This window comes from Lepidochelys kempii, chromosome 2 (assembly GCF_965140265.1).
Source record: "Lepidochelys kempii isolate rLepKem1 chromosome 2, rLepKem1.hap2, whole genome shotgun sequence".
Classification (NCBI taxonomy): Eukaryota; Metazoa; Chordata; order Testudines; family Cheloniidae; genus Lepidochelys; species Lepidochelys kempii.
Window position 1 is genome coordinate 79328900 of NC_133257.1, and position 16532 is coordinate 79345431.

The following is a 16532-nucleotide window of genomic DNA, read 5'->3' on the forward strand; positions in this document are numbered from 1 at the left end:
GGATTTCTGTCTGGCCTCTCTCAGTCCCAAGAGAAAACAACCACGGAAACAAAGAGCACAAACAAAAGCCTTTCCCCACCCAAGATTTGAAAGTATCTCATTCCCTTATTGGTCCTTTGTGTCAGGTGCCAGCCAGGTTAGCTGAGCTTCTTAACCCTTTACAGGTAACAGGATGTTGCCTCTGGCCAGGAGGGATTTTATAGCACTGTATACAGAAAGGTGATTACCCTTCCCTTTATATTTATGACGGGGCATGTCTCGGAAAATGTGGGCGTGAATGGCTGGGTGACCCCTGGCTGCTGGAATGACCCGTGGGGCAGTGGCCAGCTGGCATAATGTAGAGCAGCCTTAAGGTTATGCTACTTATATACCAGGGCCTGGCCGGGCATCCACCTGCTGGGCACTATTCAGATGCAGCCCAGGATGGGGATTTATATTTTAAATCTATAGATATTTAACTAATGAAAGATTTTTTTTTCTTCCGTTGACATGGAATTCATGCTATGCTCGTGTCATCAATCAGCCAGAATTCTGAATCTGCAGAATCAAGTACTTAATGATCGGATTCCAAGAGTAATCTCCAGAAAGTGCTTAGAATTAAGGCCAAATCTGAGAAGTTTTGTACTTTTCATGACATTTTCCCCCTTTAGCTTTCCTGTTATGGAAGCCACATGAAATCAGCAAGCAGTCTTAAACTCAGTCTTGGAAGGTATTATAAAACTGCAGCACTCTGCACTTGCGTATGTCTCAGAATGAGGGCGTCTGGCATTTATTTGGTTTGAAAAATACAGGTCAGATCTGGCATCTGTGCTACATGCTGTAAATCAGCATTTACTAGGCAAATTGTTCAGTCGCTTAATAGAGCTACTCCAAATCTTTGTTTCTCAATGGAAAATTGATGAGATGCACTACAAAGCTGATGACATATAGACATTTGATATGGTATTGCGAAGGTAGACACGGGGTATAAAAGAAATGATGGTTTTCTTCATTATTCATGAATGTAAATGGCCGATTTCCATTAGGATAGCTACAGAATCATTCTCAATAAATGTTATGATTTGCAAGGTATGTCTTTTGCTGAATATGTGCTTTTTATTTTATTTTCCTATAAAAATTGTTGAAAATCTCTGGACCCATTTTCTTTGTTTCCTTCTTTTCAGGACTATGATTTAAGTCAGCTTCAGCAACCCGATACCATAGAACCAGATGCCATCAAACCTGTGGGGATCAGACGGCTCGATGAAAGACCAATCCATGCAGAACCTCAGTACCCAGTCAGATCAGCTGCTCCTCATCCTGGGGATATCGGGGACTTCATTAACGAGGTAAAGGAGAAAAAATAGTTTCCTTGTAGGATCCGATAGGCTTTTATATGTTGCTAATTGCACTCTGCATGAATAGCTGTTATATTTGGAACATAATAACTTTTTAAAACTTGCTTATACAATTAAAATGACCTTGGAAGATAGAAATAAATATGGCCTTTTTAAGTGCAGATAAATTTAATTAACTCATTCAAATAGAAAGGGAAGATATGTCAATTAACTTTTGTACATTTGTATTAATTGCATTCATACTGTGTTATCAGCCTTAACCACAATATCTCCAAGAGGGATTATACCATGGGTTCCGAGTAATAAACAGACTAACAAAATTATAATTTAGCCTAAAATCATTTATTAATGCAGATTAATTTAATAATGGAAGAAGTTCATTTTGATTTTCCTCACATATTACCCTTTGAATCCAGATAATAGTGGAAATTCAATGCCTTGAAAAAGACCAAAAGAGTTCCAGCAAACAAGATTAGTGAGTAGGGCAGCTAAATTAAATGTTATATAAGTGCTTTAAGTACTTTCCTCGTCTGAGAGTTTTTAAGAGGCTCTGTGCCTTTTTGATTCTTGCAAAGTAACAAAAAGATAATTGACAGTGAATGAAGATTAAGAATTTACTTTAAAAGATATTTTCAGTTATGAAAAAAATATTTGCCTACAAACATTTTTTTTAAATTATTGTTATCGTTGTCCAAATGTTCGGGTATATTTAAGTCATTTGTTTTGTGAAACTTAAAATGTGAGACATTTCAGTGTGTTCTTTATGCTTATTACTTTGGGCAGAAGAAATATTAAAGAATAGCTTGTCATTTATATTCTCTGATTTTCTCAAGTCTTTGTTACCTGAATAAACAATTTAAGGTGACTGGTGAATGGAGCTAGGAAAATTTTACAGAAATACTCTTGTGAATATTTGAATTTTTTAACAAAATCCCTGTTGGGATGTTCATACCTCTTTTGTGCTTGCTAGAATATTTGTTGGATGCAACAAGATTACTCCCAGGAATGAACACAGAGACCTCCATTTCTAAGTAACCATTGAGAGAATATTAGTATTTACTTTCGATGAGCATTCAAAATCTGCATTAGAAATCTGATTCTGAGAGTAGCATTCTTCGAATCAGGGCAGAAACCAACCATGTGACAAGGTGGCCAGTCACACAGCTAACATTTCAAATAATAAATATCTGAGAAGATCACAATCTGCTTTTGGACAGTATGGAATCAAGAGGGGGAAAAGGTGACATTCATCATGGGTCCCTTGTTTCCATCCCCTCTCTGGGGATGGTTCTAACTTCCTTGCACAGCCAAACAAGGGCTAGAGATGGTCTAGCTCCATTTTAAGTATTTCTTACATATTATTTATCCAGCTGTTCTTGTGACATAGTTTCTGCGTGCTGTACAATGATGTTATACTATCCAGTCATGATTTATTGTGAATGTGGACATGCTGAGCCATGGAAAAGGGAAATCAAGGCAGGAGACTACCTTCAAGGCACCTTCTCCTCGTGGCCTCAGATTGGCTGTGCAAGTGGTTGCCTGCCTTGAATTCCCTCTTCTGGTGATTTCTGCCCAGGGATGGATTGCCTGCCTGTACCCTCCTTCATAAAGTCATGTGGTGGCCCTGGGTGGGTGCCCTTCTGCAGCAGGCCACAGCATGACTGGACTGCCTTCCTTATTTGCCTCTCACATGATGGAGTCCCCAGTAACTTCACACAAGCTCTTCGCGTATAAATAGCTCTTCTCCAAGGTTAATTTATTTCAGAAGTCCAATATATGAAGAACCATAATCCAGAATTCCCCAGCACAATCCAAACATCAAGTCTTTCAAGGCCCAACAGTCCATCAACAGACTAAGTACAGCTCCGGCATCCACCTCACTCCAGCTCTAAAGTACAGCTTCAGCGTCTCTTGCCTCGCTTAGACTTTCAGATACTTTCTGGTGTCTCTCACCACTCCTCACACCAACCCCACTAGTGGGGTGCTTCTCTACCTTGTTTCCTTCCTGGGTAGGGTTCCAGTACTTGCCCAGAAATACCAGCGAGCTGACCCCTCCGTCGATCCCCAGACTCGACCCTCTCTGGCCCTCTGACTTCAGCTCTCTTGCTGAAAGAGCCAGCAGGCACCTCCCTCTGTTGCTATCTCTGGCTCTCTGGCCTGGGGACATTTGTAGGTGACCCCCTGGCAGCCTTCCTGCCTTCCGCTTTCAACAGCTCCACTGGTCCCTGTATTAGGGGCTTCCCCTCCCTGAAGCTCTGAGCTCTTTCTCCTCTCAGAACTCTGGATTCTCTCTTTCTCTCTAAGGACTCAGCATTCTAAACTCTCCCTTGCCTTTGGAGTGTCTCTCATTTCTAATTTCTAGGGACATTACACCAAACTAGGGCGCACCTGGATTGGAACAGGAGAGCTGGGCCCAATTCCATTTAAGGGGCCAGCTACCCAGTTACAATTATGCTTCACTGTTATGCTTTTATTTTTACTTTGCAATATAGGGAGCTGTTCCAGCAAACCCTTACTCACATGAGTAAACTTCTACAGATGTAAGTGGTACCGTTGACTGCTACATACGTAAGGGTTGGTAGACTGATCCTTGAATATGTAATAAATTTCAGAAACACATCATTTTATTTTTAAGAAGTCTTTATTTCAGTTACTTTTCTGATGCTGAAAGGCTTTTTTTAAACCATTTAGACTCAAGTTTTCAGCACCTTTCTTTTGCAATCCTCACTGCAGTGCATCATTATAGCACATGGCATCCCCCGTCAGCCATAAACAATGAGCTACACCTCTTCCTTGTGGAAGCTGGGGTCAGTCCAGTGTTGTTGCAGGGGCTCTTCAGACTAAGCCGTGCCCCTCATGACCATCTGCCTCAGGTTTTGCCTGTTGAAAAAGTTGGAGGTTTGGCTTCTCCTGAACAACTGTATTATAATTTCAATTTTAATTTATGTTTCAGCAGTGGGAAGTCTCTTTCTGTTCACAACACACTTAATGTTTTATTTAGCAAAGCCTCAAGTGCTCATAAGTCTTTCCTTAAGTACTCAAATGGATGTTAATGAGCTTGGAAAGCAAGAAGATGTCTTTTCAGGTGGTTCCCAGGGCCCCATGGCAAGCTCTTTGTCCAGTCAGGGTATTGCAGCCTCACACCCATTTGCGCAGGGCAGCAGTCACACATGAGAATCTACAACAAAAGAGTTCCCTTCTCCCCCCGGCAGTGCTTCTGAGGAGGGCAAGATCTCTGCATCCGGCGATGACCTGGAAAGCCATACACTCAGGTTTTTCCCCTAGTGCTTTAATACTACAATTGCAAGGCAGTAAAACAGGCAAAATGAAAAAAGAAGATCCCAAAATTAAGGGGAAATATCTTCCCACGAAACAAAATTAGATGTTTCCCCTACTTTCCTCCTTGGAGGACATGGCAGGTTCCAAATGGAAAGTCCCAGTTAAAATTAAAATGTTAAATAAAATCATAAAAATCTCATACATTTACATGAAGTACAACAGGACCCTAAAGTTAGAACAGGAGTAGCCTCACACAGACTTATATACAGAAAATCACTGAGACTTTAAGACAAAAGACACCTTGTAGGGAGTTCTTTGAAGCCCTCATCACCAGCCATGTAGATAGTGGTAGCAATCACAGACGTTGCAGGATCAGCAACTTTACAAGGTGTGGATCTAAAGATCAAAAGGATTCCTTGTCATTATTGAGGAAAATATATTTATGGTAGCCCGGTGGCTTATTGGCCTCAGAGAATTATTCTCGCTTTGTGCAAATTTGACTGGGTTCAGATTTTGGACAGGTACACCCAAAGTTTATGTAAATTATGGGTCTTAATGTGATTTGCTTCAAGAGCAAGGTCTCCAGTTCAGTGGCTACAAGGAAGTGGTGCCTACATCCATGGACAGCAGACAGTCATCAGCATGGATACTCTGCACATTCAAGTCACAGGTGAAAAGCTGTTGGGAAATTAGCAGCAAAGAATGCAAAAGGGCTTAAACTCTCTAAACCAGAATTGGCAACACAGTCCCTTTGTCCCTACCAGCACCTAAAAAAGGTCTCTGGAATGGAACTTGGTCATGTGCATTTGCATACGGGAGCTTCGAATTTCTATACAAGCCTCTTCTTTTAATTCTACCGTCTGCGCTGAGAATTTTACAAAAATGCTGGTAGTGCAAGTCAGAAGACCAGCCACACTGGGTCAGACCACTGGCCCATCTAGCCCAGTATCCTGTCTTCTGACAGTGGCCAATGCCAGGTGCTTCAAAGGGAATGAACAGAATAAATAATGATCAAGTGATCCATCCCCTGTCATCCACTCCCAGCTTCTGGCAGTCAGAGGCTAGGGACACCAAGAGCATGAGGTTGTATCCCTGCCCACCCTGGCTAGTAGCCATTAGTGGACCAAATCCTCCATGAACTTATCTAGTTCTTTTTTTGAACCCTGTTATAGTTCAGGCCTTCACAACATCCTCTGGCAACAAGTTCCACAGGGTGACTGTGCGTTGTGTGAAGAAACTCTTCCTTTTGTTTGTTTTAATTATTAATTTCATTGGGTGACCCCTGGTTCTTATGTTGTGAGAAGGAGTAAATAACACTTCCTTATTCACTTTCTCCACACCGGTCATGATTTGATAGACCTTTATCATTGCCCCCTTAGCCATCTCTTTTCCAAGCTGAGCAGTCCTAGTCTTTTTAATCTCTCCTCATATGGAAGATTTCCCACCCCCTTAATCATTTTTGTTGCCCTTCTCTGTATGTTTCCATTTCTAATGTATCTTTTTTGAGATGGCCCAAATTACTCAAGTGATAGGCAAGGAACTTGATGAGGAATATGTAACTGAATATGCTGGACCATCCTAATGACCTGGCAGTTAAAAACAACTGTTAAAATATGCAATGCTGTTAAAACAATCAAGCATTTTGAAAATATTTATACAGTTATGCTTAATAGCTAACCACTTTCCAAAAAGAAAAGAATTCCAGTTGTGACTTAGTTATAATATGGTTTGCAGGCATAACAAAAATTACCACAGGGACTTGCTTGCTTTGTCTGTTTCAGTGGATAGATAAGTCTCTAATTTTAAGGAAAAACCTCCTTTGCTTCCAGTCCAGTGTACAAACAAGTTGGTAAGATAAGTCATGTGTTATTAGGAATCCTCTGAAGACATTCTGCATTCTATTTTGAGTTTTTAAAAAGTGGAACATTATTAACACTTAGAATACCTGAGGATTTGCATACCAGTGTAAATTAAGCATACGTTGCAATAGCTTTGTTCAATCTAAAAGTACATTTTCAAGAGTCACCTGTCCCTGAACAGAAATCTGAAACAAATTGTATTATGGTAGCGAGCTTGAGGCTAAAGATCTATTTCTAATCAACACAGGACGTAGTCTGCATTAAATTAAATGTAAATTACAAACTAAAGGTCCCATCCGATGAGAGGACCGTCCTCTCACTTTGAAGTAAAGTTGTTGTTGATGGTGTTAAGCTTTTTGCAAGAAGGAGCCCTTCAATGTGCTCTCTCTTCAAAAGCCAGCTCTTAGATTGTTACAGTTATTCCACAGGCTTCCCTTCCTTATTCCCAATCCCTATCCCAGCACCACCAAACATCTCTCAGATCCGATAAAGAACTATCATTTATGAAAATGTAAGCACAAGAACATTGATTCTCTAATGTTTCCCATTCCTGTTCAGGATTCTGTAGTTTACCCTTTCCTGTCATTTGGTAACAATAGATAAAATGAGAGCATTATGTGTGCTTAGCTTATGTAAACATAAGGTTGCTGAACCTCCTTAGTCAACTCTGGGTGCAAATTCCCCTTCCTCCTTCATGCCTCCTCTGAGTAACAGGGGCTGGGGCATGTGCAGAAAGGGGGAAGTTGCAGCCAAATTTGTCTGAGTAAAGTTTACATCTCCTCTGCTGAGGCAGCTTATCCATCTGGCAAACCTCCTGTGGTTCTTCAAATGGGGAAGCCCAGTCCAAATGACCTTACCAGCTCCTTTAGACAGGCACTCCTTCTGGTAATGAACACATGTGAGGAAGGCATGGAGAGCTAGCTAGTCATAGAAATAGCACCAGACAACAGAAGTAGATGGCAGATTGGGTTAGTGTGGTGATTTTATTCAGCAACAGGAAAGCAAAATTGTCTCATTTTAAATTTCCTCTAAAATTTAGTAAATATTTTGCCAAGGATATATTGTGGAAAATTCACTTGTCCTCCCAAGAGTTACTGTGTTTAAATTCGGAGCATTAGAAGATGAAATAGAGGGATTTTTAACCTTGCTTTCAGTGCAAATGTCAACTTAAGTTTAACCATGTTGATATCCCCATAATGCTGCCTCTTGGATTTTCCTGGTTCAGCATCCATTGCTGGCAGTGGATGAAATAAAACTTGCTGTGTCATTGAGTTTACAGGATAGAACGACAATGAAAAATTCACTGTTCCAGAGGCTGTATATAATGTGCAAATTGTTTCCTTGAGAACAGGTACCAGATACCAACTTGAAAATAATAAGAGATTGTTCAGTCTGGAAGCCTCGCTTCATGCTGTAGATGGCTGGTGCCTGGCAGAACTTCTACAGTTGCATGGGGGAACTGTTGTTATTTACAGATACCGATTAAGCTAGTATCCCAGAGTCAGACTCACAAGCTGGCCATCCTCAGAGTGGATCAACTGTGAAAACTGTAGGAATATCTCCAGAATTTCTGCTCCAGGCCAGCATTGTGAATGGCTTTTACAGAATAGCTCTGATCCTTTCCACATAACCTCTTCAGCTGAAGCAGGACTTCTCTTCCTTCCCCGTTACCTACATCCAAAAGGATGGGAGTCTGTAGCCCCGAGCAAGCTTAAGGGACTGACTGAAAGGAAGAACATTCAACAATGTAGACCCAGCTATATATAGCTCAGTAAGTAAAATTGTGTTTCTGTTGCAAGAGCAGAAATGAACAAGAAAGACTAGAGCTTTGAAGTTGGACCAGATAAGATGTTGCACTCCAGCTACAGACATTTAGGATGATGGACTCATTTGTCCTTATTATAGCTATCAGGATGGAAAACTCAGAAAAGAAATATAACAAAGGCTACCAATTATCCTGGTTAGATCATTCGACTAGAGTGCTGGCTACTAATTACCAGCTCAGTGACTTTGTACACCCCAAAGCATTTATTTAAATTCTAGAAATGTTCTTGGCTGAGGTTATTAGTATCATAAATATACAAAAACTAAATACCCTGAGCCAGGTTCTCTGCTGCCTTGTGTAGTCATGTACACCCATGCAAAGTGGGCATAACGTGCTATTAAATCACATTGGCAGCACTGTACACTCATTTTGCATATTTGTGAATGGTTACACAAGGCAGTAGAGAATCAGGCACATAGTTTTACTGGTGTTTCTTTTCTTCTGCATACGTGACATATGGCCTAATTAACTGATTTAGCGATACTGGGGTGTTTTCTAGAAAAATCAGTGCCCATGCAATTGGCTGTACATCACATGATTAGACCTACAACATGCCATGTGAAACCATATTGAATGAATTTTACTGAAAATGGATAATCTCCGAGGAAATACTCAATCTTGCAGATAATCTGTTTTGTCAGGAAGCTGTTCTCAGAGAAATTTGTAAGTGCTAATTTAAGAGTCAGAGGCTTGACAGGGCCCGCCCTCTGAAATTCTTCACTAAGGCTTCTGGCATTTTGGCTGACAATTTATCTGTTGCCAGTGGCTGCCAAAGTAGATACTTCAGCTAGAGGCCTTGAAAAAATATTGCATGTCCAGTGGAAGAAACTGCACGGTTGAAAACCCCTGAAGGTGGTGACTCTATTTATATTCTCTTCCAGACTTCAACCCTCTTTGTTGAGCCTTTATGGCCATTCCTTTCAGTGTCTCTGAGACTCTAGCAAACGATGCTCATTTAACCTTCTAAAATCTGTAAGGCTAGACTGAGCTTTGAGGCTTAAACCTGGGTAAGAAGATGGTGCAGGTAGCACCAGGAAAGAATTGTCTCTGAGAGAGAGCAGGGAGAAAGAGAGATTTCATTCCGTACTCTGCCCTTGCTTCAAGGGAGGAGTGCCTTGCCTGTATTCCTCTTCAGCAGTGGCTCTGTTGATCCCCTGCCCACCAGCTCCTGAGGAGAAGTGTCAGGCATGTAGCCTTGGTCTCCCATGGTCTTGCCATGACCCTCTAAATCCCAAGTTTCTTTGCGGCCACTTAACACTCTCACTCCCCGCTGAGGCCCCTGGGCCATGGCAGGGGGACAGAGCTTCTCTGGTCTTGGGGCCACAGTGGGGGGGTGGGTGCAGAATGGGGTGGGACTGTGGGCGAAACAGGGGCAGGGCTGCAGGGGAAAAGGGTGGAATGGGCCGGAGCTGTAGGCGGGGCCACAGCCAGAAGGGGAGGGGCTGGGCCACAGTTCTAGCACAAGGCCCACCACTTGTTCTGGCCTAGGGTAGATGTTAATCTGCTTCTGCTTGCAGCTCATTTGAAGATGTATCCCATGAGCTGAGAAGCCCTGCTGTAAAAGACATGGAGCATTCTGGCTCTCTCCTTGGCTGGCAGATATGAATGGCCACAACATCTGTTCTTTAATGTATCAAATTGTTTCACCAAAACACAGTCTCTCATTAAAAGCCAAATCCTGGGATGTGCTCCAAACCCTTTAGGACCTTCCCCTAAAAGTGAAATTCGAGTCACTTACTTCCTCAGGACAAGCTATAGAAGTGGTCTTCTAAATCATCTTCAGGATGTTGATAACTGAAATCCTTCATCCACAAAAGAAAACACAAGTCATGCCCGACTTTGTATTTATTTCAAAATGTCCTCAGAAAATGAAATATTTTCATCCCTCCAAAATGAGATTGGCAACAGTTATCTGTTATCCCTGCCTTGAAATAAGCCCCACCAAAAAACCAAGGCCAGGCTGTTGTATTTGCCAGACCGGTCTTGTTACTATTACTTCACCAAACTTTTGAGATCCACTGATAATTATGGGTTTCTTTAGTTTATGGTGCTCAGCCTTAGAAGTGGAATTTTAAAATTATGGATTGTCTTTTGACTATCTAATAGATTGAAGACTTTGAAGCAAAGGTTACAATCCCAAGAAAGCAATAATTGAAAAAAACATTCTTGTGAAATTTATTATTTGCACTTGTGAAGTGATGTACGAGAACTCATGTGTGGTCACTGTAAAACTCATAAAGCCTAGGCCATTATTTATTAATGCTCTCTTCCTCAAGGTGGGGCTTAGAGGTAGGTGACCTGAGTGCTGAAAACTAGGGAGCAGGAGTGAAGTTAAATATCTCCCAATTACTTATTTATGGAGCTACCAGTGTCTTGTGGCATGTGCAGATTAACCAAAGGCCTGCTGTCTTTCAGTGGTTGGGTGGGGACCATGTGATACCACTGTTGTAACGAATCTATACAAACACACTTGTCTGTCCTATAACCTTTCCTTTCTTTACCCCTCCATACCCTTGACTCCATTGTTTTGTGGTTTTGTTCATGTTCTCATAAACTGTCCATATCTTAGTTCTGCTTCAAGTGATGGTCCCTATTGTATATCTTAGATTGTGAGCGCTCTGGCTCAGGGAATGTCTATACTGATTTGTACAGCACCTAATCCCCATTCAGTTGCTACTGCAACAGAAATAACAGTAATAATAGTGTTCTCTAAAGATGTGTAACCATATTTTCAGTTAAATTCAAAATCGGCTAATGCTGGAAACTTGAGCATAAGAACAGAAGACACATTATTTATATTTTTGAAGTTTCAAAAATATGAATGCTGTTTCATTAGTTGAAATCTGAGGAAATGGATAAGAGGAAGAATCTGGTTTTCTCAGCCTGCCGTGGACGTGACAGAATTGAGATACTCTTGTTACATTTTTTCTCCCTGTGTCACATATAGAATTTTGTCTTTCTTCTTTTCTCCTTATTTCAGGGACTTAAAGCCGCTGACAACGACCCTACGGCCCCACCCTATGACTCCCTCCTAGTCTTTGACTACGAAGGTAGTGGCTCCACTGCTGGGTCTTTGAGCTCTCTTAACTCCTCAAGCAGTGGCGGTGAGCAGGACTACGACTACCTAAATGACTGGGGCCCACGTTTCAAGAAACTTGCTGATATGTATGGTGGAGGTGATGACTGAACTTCAAAGCGAACTTTGGTTTTGGACAAGTACAAACATTACAACCGATATTCCCCAAAAGCATACAGAAGCTAGGCTTTCACTTTGTAGTCTACTAGCACAAGTGCTTGCTGAAGGCTTTGGCATAGGCTGCAAACCAATTTGGGCTCAGTGGGAATATCAGTAATCCAATGCTGTTTGGAAAACAATATTGAGCTCAGTTACACTTGAATTTTACAGTACAGAAGCACTGGGATTTTATGTGCCTTTTTGTACCTTTTACAGATCGGAATTAGTTTTATGTTTAAGGCTTTAATGGTACTGATTTCTGAAATGATGCATTAAAGAGACAAAATATGTTGGGGTGGGGAGGAGTAAATTAAATCACAGTATGCTTCAACATGCTTTTGTTACAGTGCATTGCTTTTATTAAAATAAGGAAATTTTAAAAAAAAACCTCATGGAGCCATTTTATTATCTGGGGGAGAAGACCATGAGATTGAAAAATGTACATTACTTCTAGTTTTAGATGTTAGGGGTTTTTTTTCACTAAAATTCTAAAACTTATGCAGCTGGTTGCAAATAAAGGGAGTTTTCATATCACCAATTTGTAGCAGTATTGATTTTTTTTTCCTTATGGTAGAATGTTAGGCACATTTTGGTCTTAATCCATGTACACTTTTTTTAAAAATTTCTGGTACTGTCTTTTTTTTCACTTCACTGTAAAAATGGTATGTGTACATAATGTTTTATTGGCATAGTCTATTGGGAAGTGCAGAAACTTCAGAACATGTGTATGTATTATTTGGACTATGGATTCAGGTTTTTGCATGTTTATATCTTTCGTTATGGGTAAAGTATTTACAAAACAGGTTGCAAACAAGTGACATTGATTCAATTGTTGAACTGTAGTTAGAGTACTCAATTTTATTTTTTATTTTAATGTTTTGGTTTGGGGAGGGAGAAAAGTTCTTAGCACAAACGATTTTACATAATTTGTACCAAAAAGAAGACGGGGTGGCCTGATACTGGTGGTACTAGTAAATATACAGTATGTTGGAAAAAGGAGCTTTTGAACTGGAGAGACTTCTGACAACAGCTTTGCCTCTGTATTGTGTACCAGAATATAAATGATACACCTCTGACCCCAACGTTCTGAATAAAATGCTAATTTTGGATCTGGTGGCTGGTTTGGACTTCTTTTGCACTTGAGCAGCTCTGATTGTAGCAAAAAAATACAAGAGACTATAGCTTCGTTGAATAACGGTGAAAAAGTGTGTGCAGTTTTTCATCATTCAGTACACATGATCTGCGAAGAAACTATATGTAGGCTAGAAGAAAGTCTGAATTTTGTTACAAGTTTGGAAGCAAAGTGCCAAAATGAAATAGGAATACGCTGTGGTGTTACTATTAAGGCAACACCTTCAGAACTCTCATTTCAAATGGATGGATGGCTCTTCAGTTTTAACATACGTTTTCCAAAAAATCCAATTGGCATGCTCTCTGAATACTTTCCGGTTTCATAATTGGATGATTATGATACTGGGTTATATAAATATAATAGGTTGGAAGGACTTTGCAGTTCCTGGCAAATCACCCAATGCCTAACCTTGCTTATGTTGAAGTCAGCGTCCATACTCCCCGTACAAGTGAGAAAAAGCCCTTCAAATTGTTCCTTAAAATCATATGGTTTTATCAGTGGAATAATGATATTTGTAAAAAGTTCTATTTGGTAGGTAATAATAACTAGGTAAATTTCTAACCTAACGATTGATTTACAAACCAAATGAATGTAGTAGGCACAGAAATTCATTTACTTGCTGCCCATTTTTAATCCATACTTTAGGGGCCAAATTCTGAAAAGCACCTGAGACTCAAAACTTAGCAGAAATGTCACATCTTCTCTGTGTGCTGAGAGAATCAAGCAGTGGAGATCTCCATTTCTCTTAGATAGTGTGGCAGCTGTCTCTGCTCTGGTGCAGGTCAATGGGACATAGCCTGTGTGTCCCCTCACATCTACATGTGGAGCTTGAGGATTCTGTTCTTCAGCCCCATTGCATTCTCTACACATTTCCCGTGTTTGTAGGCGGGATTTGGACACAAGTTCTAAAGGTGTAGCCTGCAATCTAAGTAACGGAGCTTTATCTTTAGCTTGTCCTATATCACTGGGATTAAGAAACAGACTATGTATTTTCTTAAATGGGCTCCTCGTGAACCTGTTCATTTTATGGCCCAATCCTGCTCACATTGAAAGCATGGAGCAGGAGACTTTGGCATGGATGTGCATGGGGTCAGAATGGATCCCTTTAGTGTCTCCACATCCCAGGCTGTTTTATTTAGGTGTTTTGTATGTTTGTAATTAATCATAACTAACTCTGAATGTCTAATTTTTTAAATAAGGTGTGAAAGTTAGCAATGAGCTTTTTCCTTTATTAAAAATGGGTGTACGTTTATTATTTAGAGATGAGGAAAGATGTATAAACAGTTGCAAATGAAGACGTGATGGCCTGTGCGTAAGTGAGCAAAGTTGTCATGATTTAGGAAGCTAGATTTATACATGCAAATTATACAGGTAGGCAAAAGGCCCCTAGTAACATACAGCGTCTTCATTGCTTTCCCAGCAGCTGTAATTTACGCAGAAATGTATTTAATTATAGTAGCCAATTTTTTTGCTGCTTTTCCAAGCTAGGAAACATAGCTAGGAAATGGAAAGGTCGAAGATGTTCACTCTGTTGACATTAAATACAAGGGTGGGGGGGGGGGGAATATGAAGAATGCCCAACCTCCTACACTACAACTATGAAAGAAAAATGTGATATGGGCATCTTCTCTTTCTGAATGCAGAGCTCTTATGAACAGCACTAGGAGTTACATACGTCCATTAAGAAGAGAGATATCCATTTATCTTGATCAGAGTAATCACACAATTCAATCTAGAGTTACTTTGGAATTCTAGCAGTAATGGATATAAAACTCATTGCTCTGTCTACTGGACAAACAAAAGGTCCTGGCACTTATGGCCATTGAAGATTTCATAACATATTTTACAAGACAAAGTGTACTGACTCTATTTTGTCTGCTTATATTTCCCCTGAATTTCAAGTTTATTCTTCCCTCCCTAAAAGCACGGTGGTAGATTATGTTCCCATGATTCATGCAGGGATCTCCATAATCTGTGATTTATCTGCAGAAGGGGAGTTGTTCAGCCATCTCTCTAGCACCATCCCTTCCTCCAGGCCCTTTAGAGGTGCTGCACTGGGTTGTAATCTGGGAAGATGAGAATGGGCAGCCTCATTTTTGGTGGTGGATTTGCACCTGAAGAACATATATTTCCCCTTTACACACACACTACATATCCTTTGAAAATTCCTGGCAAAAAGTAAAGCCATGTCATCTTCCTCTCCGCAATGGCTATTCTCCTAAAAGGGGAGTCCGTTGTAGCATGGATCCATTAGAGCCACATTGCCAGGGAGTGATCAGTGGGGACACAGAGCCAACATGGATACACAGTCCCTGTGTATGGATGGATCTGGTTTCCTTTGGATCATCTGTGGTCCTTAGGGCTTGGAGATGAACTCAGCTGCTCATTCCACAAAGGAGAAAATTACGTGCCTGTCACATACCAACAGAATGACATGGCAGAATCTACATGAAAGGATCCCTTGAAAGGATCAGGTTTCACCAGAGCAGAAGCTGATCCAGCTAATGGCAGTACAGTAGCTGTAAAGTGCTTTGGGATCCTTGTGAATCATAAGTACTCTATAAATCTGTACTGGCAAGATGGTAAGTGCTAAACACTTACAAGCTGAACTATTTCTACCCACCCCCAGTTCCTTTGTCTGGCATTACCTTTACAAAATGTTTATAACTACATTTTAAACCAAAAGAAATGTTTAACTTAGTGCTGGAATTGCACTAGTTTGAGGGGAGGCAATGTTTCTCTGTTCATTGTAAATGAAAACATTTTAGACAGCTACTTATTTTCTCTTACTTCACCTATTTCAAAGGGCAGCAGGGTCGCTTTGGTGTTGAGAGCCATTTGAAATCAGCTACTGCTCAGGAGGTTGGTTGGTTCGTTTTCTTCTGTGTTGTTTATTTTTCAGTTTCTGGGGCCTCAGAATTCCTCACCCAGCCTAAAGAATATCTACATTTGCACCCTCTTATTCACATCCATGTCAATGGTCCTATGCAGCAGTCTTCTGAGAATTGGATGCAGATTCCCTTCAGACTCTCAAACCACTCTACTTTATTCAGGAGATCTAGGTGAAGCACTCACGTGCCTTATCTCAGCCTTGGTCTACACTAGGAGTTGAGGTTGAATTTAGCAGCGTTAAATTGATTTAACCCTGCACCCGTCCACACAACGAAGCCCTTTTTTTCGACTTAAAGGGCTGTTAAAATCGATTTCCTTACTCCACCCCCGACAAGGGGATTAGCACTGAAATCGGCCTTGCTGGGTCAAATTTGGAGTACTGTGGACACAATTAGACAGTATTGGCCTCCGGGAGCTATCCCACAGTGCTCCATTGTGACCGCTCTAGACAGCACTCGCAACTTAGATGCACTGGCCAAGTAGACAGGAAAAGGCCCGCGAACTTTTGAATTTCAATTTTCTGTTTGGCCAGCATGGCAAGCTGCAGGTGAGTGCAGAGCTCATCAGCAGAGGTGACCATGATGGAGTCCCAGAATCTCAAAAGAGCTCCAACATGGACCGAACGGGAGGTATGGGATCTGATCGCTGTATGGGGAGAGGAATCCGTGCTATCAGAACTCCGTTCCAGTTTTTGAAATGCCAAAACATATGTCAAAATCTCCCAGTGCATGAAGAACAGAGGCCATAACAGGGACCCGAAGTAGTGCCGCATGAAACTTAAGGAGCTGAGGCAAGCCTACCAGAAAACCAGAGAGGCAAATGGCCGCTCCAGATCAGAGCCCAAAACATGCTGCTTCTATGATGAGCTGCATGCCATTTTAGAGGGTTCAGCTACCACTACCCCAGCCGTGTTGTTTAACTCTGTCATAAACATAAAGGGAAGGGTAAACACCTTTAAAATCCTTCCTGGCCA

At 41.0% G+C, this 16532-nt stretch overlaps 1 protein-coding gene across 2 annotated transcripts in view; it reads left to right on the forward strand.

Annotated features, from left to right (window-relative positions):
* CDH2 (cadherin 2) overlaps positions 1-12644 on the forward strand; it is a 175030-nt gene extending 162386 nt beyond the window's left edge. For both annotated transcript variants that reach the window (XM_073331332.1, XM_073331333.1), the window contains exons 15-16: positions 1164-1328; positions 11281-12644. In XM_073331332.1, the coding sequence (XP_073187433.1) occupies positions 1164-1328; positions 11281-11487 (372 nt within the window). In that variant the 3' untranslated portion in view covers positions 11488-12644. The remainder of the gene's footprint in view (positions 1-1163; positions 1329-11280) is intronic.
* Positions 12645-16532: the final 3888 nt, after the last annotated feature.